General features: G+C 28.7%; 1 protein-coding gene across 1 annotated transcript; it reads left to right on the top strand.

Moving 5' to 3' along the window:
- The first annotated feature begins 9,730 nt into the window (after positions 1–9,730).
- On the top strand, positions 9,731–11,800 carry LOC105176454 (transcription factor MYB53). Its single transcript, XM_088877157.1, has 3 exons — positions 9,731–9,997; positions 10,109–10,238; positions 10,887–11,800. The coding sequence occupies exons 1-3, from the start codon at positions 9,865–9,867 to the stop codon at positions 11,599–11,601; spliced, it is 978 nt and encodes a 325-aa protein (XP_088733283.1). The 5' UTR covers positions 9,731–9,864; the 3' UTR covers positions 11,602–11,800.
- The last annotated feature ends 945 nt before the right edge of the window (positions 11,801–12,745 follow it).

The raw sequence follows: 12,745 nt of genomic DNA, 5'->3' as shown, positions 1-12,745 counted from the left end.
TAATATCTCAATAAATTGAGTGATATATCGATTCAATCAATAAATTAATATTATAATTAAGAATAATGATGAAATAAATTATAATGAACTTATATATACTTTCTTATCATGATTATTAAGTTTATATATATTATTATTACAGAAAAATTAACAAAAATAATTTTTATTAGTGATCACAATTTGGCACTGTTGCAAGATAAGCTACAATAGATTATTAATGATTATATATATATAGCAACAATAACAACATTATCCTAAATCATGATAATAATTTTTGTAATTATTGTTAAATAATCACAATGTATATTACTAACTATTCATAATTACAATTTAGATCCTAATAATACGCGGAGTGATGAGTTAGTTTCTACTGAATAGTAGGTGTATTATATAATACGAACTCCGCCTTATTCATAGAATGTTATTTCTACTGAATAGTAGGTAGTGTATCTACTGTAATAGTAGACGTTGATTAAATTTAATATTTGATATTATTAATCAGAGTCTAAATATTGTAATAATTTGTTAGATATTGATATCTAGCAAGAATAATTGTAATCAATTTATTTCAATTAATAACATTTCATCGCTCTTACTTAAAAAAAAAAATACGAGTCTGAGTTAGTTTTCCTCCCATTTGAATGTACTATTGTTATAGTAGTTTTTTGTTTCTTTTTCTCGTTTAAACATATTCATTGATTTAAATTATTGATGTATTGCATTAATCTATGAATTTGAATATTAAATAATATAATTTGTTTAATATAAAAAAAATATTCATATGTTCACAAAGAGAAAAAGAATACCAAGAAAAAAAAAACATAAAACCTAATATTCCAAAACAAGAATTTTAATTTATGATTGAATTGTTTAATTTCACACCATATATATAAATAAGTACAAAAGCAAAATTTTAGATGACCTAAACATATCCGTAGTTTCGGTCAATCTCACCTAAATATCTATATGCGTAGCCTTAAAGAAAGAAAATTCACTTGAAATCAAAAGGCTGGGGTTTGAGTTTGTGATAAAATATATTTTCTCCTTTTTTTTTTTAAAGTACAATATGCAATTTATTATATAATTCAATACATTTAAATTGAAATACTGATCCGATATATCAATAATGCAAATCAACTAATACTGTTGACAAGTTAAAGAAACAACTAATACTATAGAAGTATACGGCGAAATTACACTTTTAGTCCCATCGGATAGGGGTTAAATAATTGTAATCATCAGCTTTAAATGGCCCAAGAATTGAAAAATCTCAACACATATAGTTCTATGCTTTACGTAGTTTTCAAGATAATCCTAAAATTGAAAAATTCAATACATTTATTCCCGTAAATTCAACAAAGCAAAAAACTAAGTGTGCCGAATTTTTTCAAATTCTGGGATTATTTTGAAATTTCATAAAACAGAAGACCAAATGTGTCGAATTTTCTCAATTTTGTGATTATTTAAAAAAACCCGCAAAACAAATAATTAAAAATATTGATATCTTATGAGATTAAAAATATAATTTTAACATAATAAACATACATATACTCATATTTATAGAGCCCAAACCAATAATTTTTTTTATTATGATGCCTCAAATTTACCAACTAATACAGATAAAAGATGTATTAAAAATCTGGGGGACTCTGGTCCTAAACATCCACGTCATTGCAACCTTGAGGGTAGTTGGTTTGCTGATGCTGACACTTACGAATCCAGTGTAGGTTTGACAGAGGCATATGATGAAGTAAGATGTTGGACTTTGGATTTCTGGGTAGGGCCTATTTCATCCAATTAAATTATTAAACAGAATTAGAATGCTAATTATACCATGATCTTACCCACAAACTATAAACAAATATTAGTAATCGTGGGACATTGTTGTATGTACAGAGGTGTCATTAATCGTCATTTGTGAATATGGAAGTCATTTTATTTTTATATTAGTATAAATATACTGTAGCAATAATTTAAAATTAATTTTAAAATATACAATAATAATTTGTATTTCATCAGAATATATAATGATTCGTACGATTTTATAATCCGATAGTAACAATTATATAAAAATTGCTACTACTAATGTAGTACATAAGGAAAGTTGTAGTGACAGCATAATAATAATAAATATAACTAATTAAATACTTTTGAGGTATTTGAAATGCCACCTTTTATTTTTAAAATTGCTAAAGCCAAAAGCTGAAAGCATCATGCTTTAGTTTTTCTGTAAATAAATTCAAATTTATTTTTGACTACTTTATCATCATTATAATAATCTTAATTCAACTTTATAGTTTTTATTTTTTTTCAAAATTACATATTTAAAAATAATTAAAATTTACACTTTCAAATATTAAATATTTTAGAATTTTTTTATTTTATTTGCTATATTGTTTAATTATGTTATTCCTGTATCATTAAAAATATAAATTTAATGGTTGTGATTAATTAATAAAATGATATTTTTTTACAATCATGCAAGTTTAATTATTGTGTATGATCAACAATTATATTACTTAGTGGGAGGATTATTAAATTAAACATTCACTTTTTCTATTAATCGATAAAAAAAATTGAATATGAAGTATACTAATAAAAATAAAATATATTATTATTTTCAAAAAATAAATTATTATTGACAAACAACAAGTACAAACATAAGCAAAAATAGTATCTTTTTAACAAATGGGGACAAAATTATCTTTAATCAATTCAGTTTATTTTAGAAGTGATCTTTGTCAAAACACTATCCAATTTGACTTTTATTTGCTTTTCATTATTTTTTTACTGGCTACTTTTGATTCTGCTACAACTTCCAACTTTTTCTGTAAAAATCATTTCTCTAAAAGCAAAAGTTTTTCCAAATGCTTTCTTAGTTCAAGGTTATTATTTTAAGTCCCACCTGTCATGTACGTATTTTTCTGACTTTTATGTGAGTTTATTATAATTTTTATTTTATATGATTTTTACTTATATTACTGTATAGATTAAATTGATATATTGTTTAATTTATTTAAATATTGATATAATCATGTAATTACCTCTTCTATCTTAAAAAATAAAAATAAAAAAATTCATATTATATTTGATGAAGTATATATATAGGAGTAGAGTGCCAATATCATTGATAATTAATTACTATCCCATTAAAAAATTTAGATTGCTAAAATTAAACTAAGAGAAGTTTATATAATTCTAGTTGGTATTTTGTACGTACTGATAAACATAAGACTATGAATTTATAATTAGTCAAGTGAATGTTAATATTTAGAGTAAATTACAATAATTTTTTTTTAAATTTGGCATAATTATGAATATCTTCTTATTGTTTAAAAAATTACAAATACCCCCTGATGTTTGATGAAATTATGTAATTCTTGAATGAAGGTATGAAATTAACAACTTTGCCCTTCCTGTATTTTTTTATTTTTTTTAAAAAATTAAAACTTTTAAAAAAATTGAACGAGAGGGATGGAAAAATTTTAAAAATTATAAAAAAAATATCTACTTAGCCCATAAAAAAATAAATAAAATTATAATTTTTAATCATAAGATAATTTTGGTCAGTTTACCATAAAAAATGGATGGAAACCTAATGGGATTGGGCTAATTGTTATACGGCCGTTAAAATCAGGTGGATATTGGTAATTTTTTCAAACAACTAGGGGGTATTCGTAATTATGCCAAACCTCAGGAAGGTCATTGTAATTTACCCTAATATTTATTCTGAATGGGGTAGTTATTTGATGTTTTCTTTTCAGTAAATGATAATTATATGATTATATTGATATCTCAATAGTTGATTTTATATAATTATATTAAAATCTCAATAAATTCAGTAATATATCAGTTTAATTAAAATACATCGATATTCGATTTTAAATTAATATAAAAAAATACAAAAAACTCATATTAAGTAAGACCAATACCTACATGTACATGAGATGGGGTCAAAAATTGTAACCTCAAATTTGTTTATAGGATCCCACCCTTAATCATTAGACTGAAATATTATTAGTATTTGATAGAGAGAAAATGTGGTGATTTATCCCAAAATTTTATTGCAAAATTATGGAATTTATATAATTTTATGTAATTCACAGTGTGTTTCCCATTATTATTTTTTTAATTTGATATTAAATCAATATTTTTATATAATATCATTATTATTTCTATTAAGAAATTAAAGAAAATATTAAAGTAGCCATTTTTGATATTATGTTAGATATATGAGCATAAACATGAGTACTTCAACCTCAAGAAATGTATATCGGCACCTCTATATTTTTTGAATTATTTAATTCAGTGCATGTTTTTAATTTTCTCTCTATTACCTAGTTGAGGATATATAGGACATCATTCATTACTTGAGGTTTAAAAAAAATAATTAATTATTTGAGCTTTTTCCATGTCTCAACTATATTTTTACAATAGTGTTGACTTTTCTGTGGTGGATAGGAAAAATTACCATTTTAGTCCTATAGTTTAGAAGCGCTAATATTTTTTATTTTGCACGAATTGATTTTCGTATTTTAATCTTATAATTTTAAAATTTTGGTAATTATAGTTCTTTTTTGGCTGATTTGTATGACAAAGTGTCGTCATCTTTGATTTGTATGAGAGTTTTTTTAATGCGATTGAGATATTGGCATGAATGTTTCGCAGATACTTTCAATAAGTATTCGTTGCTATCAATACCAATCTTTTGATAATTTTTTGATAGAAATTGAGCATAAGTTGATGAACGAGATCTCCTCATCGTCGCCGTAGGCATATGATCATTTGTAACAGACCAACCATTACTAGATAATTCACCATCAAAATACACAAAAATTTCTATGCGAGAAGATGAAGTCGACATATTTGGAAGAAAATAAAGATATAAAACTGGGGCAGTGTTGTCTTTGCATAAAATTTCTATGCAAGAAGATGAAGTCGACATATTTGGGGCAGTGTTGTTCCTGGTATTTTTATACCGTGAATTATGTAATGTCAACATCAAAGGCAAAGCTGCAATTGGTGGAGCATTGCAGTTGTTACAAGTAACATTGAATTATTAAATTCATAGACAAATATTTTTTTAAAATAATAACAAAAATTTATATTTTTTTTGCAGATGTGGGCCTGGTCACGTACCACTCCACTTTGCCCTGGATTTGCTGTGGAACTTGTATATATGGGCCAAATCCAAATAGATAATAATCGTTTGCTCCCAACAGCACTATGTGGTGCAATATGGAACTGTGAGCACAATTTCACTATAACATTACGAACAACTGTCTTAGTTATAAGAGATGATGAGATGCAGTCTGATCAGGTATTTTATATTCAAGACATTACATACATCTATAAGAATATTTAATGCACATTAACTTACAACGTTTCATTTATTAGAGTTTATCTGGCAGCCATATGATATGAACTCAGATGTCATTATGGCATATACAGCTGATTTTAACCCCCAATCGTGGAGATCAACATGTCCTTTAATATTCTATACAATAGTGGAAATACATCATTCCAAACAGGTCCTTCTCCAATTTAGGATGAGGTAAAATATTCCAAAAGTGGCAAATACTCGGGATATGAGCCTGTATAAGGTATATATTGGAACCTGCAACACATACAATACATCACTAGATAACAAAAATGATATGACACGACTGTATAAAGTCTATCCATTTCCAACAGAAAAGATACAAACTAGGGTATTGAGAATGATACGACAACATAACACGTCATTTCGTGTTGTTATCTACTGACAGACTGTGAAAAGCTGATACCAACCTGGAGATCACCTATCTTCAGATTGTGGTATGTTATATAATATCACATGCTTTATTTTAAACACTTTTTTTTATATTAAAATTTATCATTTTTCTACGATCTTAAAAAAAAGAGGTAAATGCCCTTGAAGCAATTTATCGATCTAGACCACTAGATATTGAAGAGTACCGCCCATTGGTGGATCGATTCGCACATGGAATACAAATTATCAAGGAAGCCCTAACACATCAGCTATAACAAATTGCAACGTCATCTGAAAATGCTCCCAGCACATTCCACAAGTAAAAGAGAAGTTCTAGCCGAATGTCTATTGGATCAGTTGAATGTGATGATGTTGGGGTGGATATAGCTGGTCCTTCTATAGTGTATATGCCTCAAGATTATTATGTGTCTCAACTGTCTCAAGATTACTACATGGCTCAATCGCCACAAGATGATTGGTTCCAATCGGCTTCATATATGTCAAGCCATGCAAGAGCTTATTCTTCACATGTAGATCTTGACATTGGCCTTGACATTGATCAACTATATGCACCATGATATAACATTTTACCAATTTCATTTCCAGTATTTAGTGCATATCGTGATAATGTGAAGTCTAGTTCTGCAGTATCATCAAGTCGGTTGCACATTAATTCTGGTGGTAATGATAATGATGAACCAAATGAATCAATACAAAATGTAGGCGAGAAAAATAAGAAAACCTTGGCCTTCAATGCCACAGACGCAATTAAGGAACGAACGAATATTTTTAATATTTGTATTTTTATTATAATATTTATAACAAATTATTGTAATTATAATGTTTAAATTTATCATTAATAATTTTAATATAATTTTTTAAAAATAAGAATGGAGCCTTGAACAGCGTCCACGACTCGGCCTTTATTTTTTTAAAAAAAATATTCCTCATCACATCCATGACTTGATGGATGATTTTTTTAAAATTAAAATATTATGTTGTCCACAACTCGATATAAATTTATTAATATATTTAAAAAATATTATTTATATAATTATTTTTATAATAAAAAAATAATTAACCCTGAATGACAAAATAAAATTCTTAAATATCATGATCAGGTGACATATATATATATATATAAATATAACGAAAATTTTGATATTATTACTTAATTTTTTGTTGCTGATATTATCTTTTAGGCAGTACTTTTCAATTACTTTGCATACGTTTAATTTTTATTTAGGAACCAATGTGAATGCCTTATTTATCTAAAATAAATGCATAATTAACTAAAGGGGATATATAATTACATCTACACCCTTGACCTATGATTTATTTATAAAAATTATCTTTAACTTTTTTGAAAAATTGCACATATACCCATTAAAAATATCAATAATATTTACCCAACCACCCCTGTTTTTCGAAAAATTGCACATATACCTTAAAAAAACTCAATATATTACGCAAACTATTCTTATTTTTTGATTGCTCGGAATGATTCTGTAATGATGCAAAAGATAAAAAACGAGTTATATAAATAGATTAAAAATTAGGCAGTGTAAATATAATCGTCTCCTAACTAAAATGTATGTGTTATATTAATAAAGATGGTGAAAGTGAACTAGTAGAAAGTTTGCTGCACCAACTTCTCCTCTAACCCTCTCTCTCTCTCTCTCTCTCTCTCTCTCTCTCTCTCTCTCTCAATGGTCAAATTACACAAATAGAAATGGTTAAGGGGACGTCTATCTCTTCATGTCACCATCTTAGTTTGGTTTTCACTTCTCTGCTGAAGCAACGTTTTTCGATGATATCAGAGCATATATATATATCTATATATGTATGCATCTATTTATACACACATGCATACACACGTACAAGCATTTGTATCTGAAGGGAGGGAAGTATAATTTATCCCTATATATATATATATATAAATATATACATGGAGTTATGGTCGAGTCTTATTATCATTGTGATTAAATTGTGGAGTTCCTCTAACTACTTCAATATAATCACCACATTACGTGTGGTTTAGTAGGTGGATTACGATTTTCTTTTTGCATACTATATTCACTGATCCATTGTTATTCTGCACGTAAATTTTTTGTGATTTGCAGAATTACATCTAACACTCGTGAGGTTTGTTTTCGTCTAATATATAATTCCTTCTATTAGTCAAACTTCACCAAATTTGTTGATATTAATAAAAAAAATAAATATATATATATATTTATCCCCTATTGACTTATTACTGTCTTATTGTAGGTTAAATAATTCTTTTATAACCAAATTATCCTCATACTTCTTCACGCATTAATGCATGTGAGAAGATATATTTTTACCATTATAAGGGTAGTTGGTCCGAAAAAAATTATTTGACCTGCAATAAATCAATAATAAGTCAATCGAGGTAAATATTATTTTTTATTTATTTATTTTGTTAATATCAGCAAATTTCATGAATTTTGACTAACGGGGGATTTATTGTTAAACAAAAGCAAACATCAGGGATGCTAGATGTACTTTCTTAAATAACAGAAGGTCTACATGTAATTACACCAAATCTCAAAGGAAATGAGTGTAATTATCCCATATATATATATATATATATAATACATTCTAATTAGTATACATCAATAGACTACATTTGATATATATAGTACATATATTTGAAAATATATATTGATAATTAGTATATTTATTATTAATAATCGCAATTCATGATCTAATTATATGTAATCAATTAAAAATAAATATCATATCTTTATAGATTCATCAAAAAATTATTAGATTTAGCGAAAATGTTGTATTTGATCCATACAGATTTTTTACATTTTATTTCCCTACTAGTAATGCAATAAACAAGAAATTAATTCATTAAAAATTCAAACTACATGCCTCTAGACTAGTGATCATGTGGGAAATTCTAATTTGGGTCGAGTTTGACTATATATAAAGTGTGATTGATGTACTATTTAAAAAAATAATTAATTACGTGATAAATATTATTATATAATTCATTTAATTTGATTAAATCTAATTAAAATAAAAAAAAATTATAACCACAACGATCAAATATTGGTTACGTAGTACTCAATAACGAAAATCTAATTGTACAGTCGCACACTCTATCCATCACTTAATTTGAATTGTACGTCACCGTATATGTACATATATAAATAAAATAAAATTAATGAAATTTTTGCCATGCAGTTATATATAAAAATAAATAAATAAATATAAAAAAGAAAGAATGACGAAAGGGTGGGGCCGGCATTGCGTGCATTGTGTGTGTTGCTCTGACCAGATGGCAGCCGCCACCTGTTCCTGATGTTGACTTTCTTCACCTTTTTTATGCATTTCCTATCTTCCATTGATGATTGTTGATATTGAAAGCACATGAATTCCCCTAATTGCCCCTCATCCCATCAGTTTATGTTCCTATTTATTTTGTGGGTGATTAAAAAAGAGAGTGTCTGCGAGAATTTGTATATGAAAAAGTGCTGTACTTTAAAAAAAAAACTATAATTTTAAATTAAAATAAAATCAACGGAGAGTATTTACAAATTTACAATAAATAATGGAAAAAAATAAAAAATTTAAAATTGAAACATCCGAAAAATAAAGAGTATGTATATTGGTCTATCAATTTTATAATTAAATTCTCACTACACCATCATTTTTTATTATAATTTTCTCTCATTTAAATACTTGCATCTTTTTTCTCTTATTAAATTTATTTTAATTATTTTTTCTACTTGCTAAAAAAAAGGACGAAACGGGCATAATTAGTCACAAGCAGTCACAATTACCAGCACGTGGTTTTTTTCACGTAATTAAATAGAAGTGGAAGGGCATAATTGTAATTTGAAGAGGAAGGAGGGATATGAAAGGTGGAGGCATACAAGAAGAGGACAAATGAGGGTAAGAGGAAAGAGTTATTGAGTTATATATATACCCCCTCAGCTTCCCACTTCTTTGGTTGGAGTGGAGGGAGGCAAAGGCAAAAGGCAGCTGCCCGTATTACATATGTCATAACCAGATTCTGACAACATCAAATCTTACAAGAACAAGATATAGATATAGAGAGAGAGAAGGTGCAAAGAATGGGAAGATCACCATGCTGTGATGAGAGTGGGTTGAAGAAAGGGCCATGGACTCCTGAAGAAGATGACAAGCTCATCAAATACATACAGAAACACGGACATGGAAGCTGGAGAGCTCTCCCCAAACTTGCTGGTACACACACACATATGTATATATATATAGATTAATTAGCAGTACAATTACCTTAATTATTTTGAGGTAATTAATGATGATGGTTGGCTATATTATGTACTGTTGATGAAGGGTTAAACAGGTGCGGGAAGAGCTGCAGGCTGCGATGGACTAACTATTTAAGACCAGATATCAAGAGAGGAAAGTTCTCTCAAGAAGAAGAGCAAACCATTCTCAATCTCCATGCCATTCTTGGCAACAAGTAATTCATTCCTACTTTCGTTAATTCCCATGTTCAAATTTATTCTTGTTTTTATATCAATATTTTCCCTCTCATCAAAATATATAAATTAATTTTAATTATGTTTTTATAATATATATATATATATATATACGCCATTATGATTTACATTTAATTTTAATTATATCTAAAAAAAGTAATTGGCTAGTAGGGGCTGGATTAGGTGGTCCACTCTCTTATATTAATTTTCCTCTATAATCTCAAAATTTATATATGAATTACATTTAGTTAAAACTATGGCTATATATTACCAATTTGGAAATTATTGTCGTGCATGGGAGGTTGTATTTTTTATCCTGTGTGAATCGATTTTTATAATTTTTTGGCAATTTTCATCATTTTCTGATCAATTTGACCAAAAAATTGTATGTGACTTATATATAATCCAATTAAATTATAATTCTAATCTAGAATTTGTGGAGGGTGATTTTTTTGGTCGTGCACGAATTATTTTTTGCAATTTAGTTTTGTAATTTTAAAATTTTAAATATTTTAATTCTTTTATGGTCAGTTTGATCGAAAAATTACATTTTATTTGCACTTAATTCAAATAAATTGCAACTTTATATATTATTTACATTTTATTTATTTTGTTTTGGGTTTTGAAAGGTGGTCTGCAATAGCAACTCACCTGCCGGGGAGAACAGACAATGAGATAAAGAATTTCTGGAACACACATCTGAAGAAGAAGCTGATCCAGATGGGGTTCGACCCCATGACCCACCGCCCACGAACCGACATCTTCTCCACTCTCCCTCACCTCATCGCCCTCGCTAACCTCATCGACAACCCTTCATGGCCGGAAGAACAAGCCATGCGCCTCCAAGCTGCCGAAGCTCTCCACATCGCTCGCCTCAACCAGTACCTCCAGACCCTCCTCCACCACCAGCCCCCGGCGCCATTCCCCACCGCTGCTACTACTGTTCCTGCAGATATGTCTGCTTTCAATCTTTTCAGCCACCTGGAAACCCCGGTGGCGCCGCCGGCTCTGGCTGCCAGTTTTCTCCAGGACCCGGTGGCGCCTTTCTCCCATTTACCTGATTTACAAGCCCCATGCAGCGTTATTAATGATCAGAGTTCCTTGAGCAAGTGCGGCGGCGGCGTGGGTCAGGGTTCTGATTTTTGTGCAGTGGAGAACTCGCCGGGGTCTTCTTCCCCGTGGCTGATCAGGCAGAATCTGTCTCCGTCGCCACCATCTGCGGCGGCGCCGGTGACTGAGAATTCCATTACTAACACGGTGGATGCTTGCAGCACGTCCAGCTACGGCGGTGCTCAAATGTGGTCTGATCTTCTGGATGATCCTATTTTCCATGAGATTGCTTAGTACTGTGTAATTATATACATACACACACATATACGTATGTCATCTGTAGCTACAAGCACTTTTGCCTTCGTTTTCTGTGAGTTTTTGTTGTCATGATCTTCTCTTTTATCTTTCTTTCTTTTTTTTTTTTTTTTTTTTCTGAATAGAAAACAAAAATTAACAATATTGTCAATAAATGTATTGATAATCTATACGCACTTTGAATATCTATTGGGATTATTAGTCTTTAGCTATTTGTTATTTCACATTTCTTATTTTATATATTTGATCTCTCTTTTGCAGGAAAATTATGATATAATTATGTCTTATTAATAAAGATTATTATTTATCTTTAATATACATATATAAATATACTGATCTCTATTTATTGAAAATCCTTATGCCCAGGCTGTTTGTTTATGTTTGCATTTTCAAGTTTCAATTTTCAATCAAGTGCAAACATGTTTGTTTATTATATATATTTTGATTAAAATATATTGATTTGACACTATAATTTTATATAAAATATAATATTTTGAACTAATTCCAATATATTTTAATTTTTTTACTAAAATCTATACAAAATTAAAATTACAAATTTCTCACTGAAAACTGTAAATTAAAATATTGTTTGTGATGGTTAATTATTATGGTTAAAAGTAAAAGTTATGACGAATACTAATTGGCCATAGTTGCACAAGGACGATTAGCTGTTGTTTCTACAAACAATGGTAAAATGTTATTTACAACTAGTATTTGGGGCACATACTATGTATGTGCAAATTTTACAATACTATTTAAAACATAATACTTTAAAAATATTTATTATTTAATAAAATATTCAGAAAATATAAGTTAATATTAAGTTTATAATAAGAAAATGTTGGAAAAATATAGCCCATGACTCAATTGGGAAGGCCTCACCCACACCACCAAAAACCAGACACCTGGATGGCTGTCCAATTTCTTGGTGCCTTTGCCCATTTTTTTGGCTCAGGCCAATTCCTCCTACCCGGCTCTCTATTGCATTTATTTTCCCTCCCTCTTTTGCAGATGAAACCCTAACCCTATTTTTCATCTGTCTCCTCGTCTCTTTCTCAGATCTCTCTCTCTCTCTCTCTCTCTCTCTCTCTCTCTCTCTTTCGATTTCTTCCTCCGATGTTCT

This window comes from Sesamum indicum, linkage group LG13 (assembly GCF_026168435.1).
Source record: "Sesamum indicum cultivar Baizhima isolate 11 linkage group LG13, ASM2616843v1, whole genome shotgun sequence".
Lineage (NCBI taxonomy): Eukaryota > Viridiplantae > Streptophyta > Magnoliopsida > Lamiales > Pedaliaceae > Sesamum > Sesamum indicum.
The sequence above is the reverse complement of the archived record's forward strand: the minus strand, read 5'-3'. Positions and strand labels throughout refer to the sequence as shown.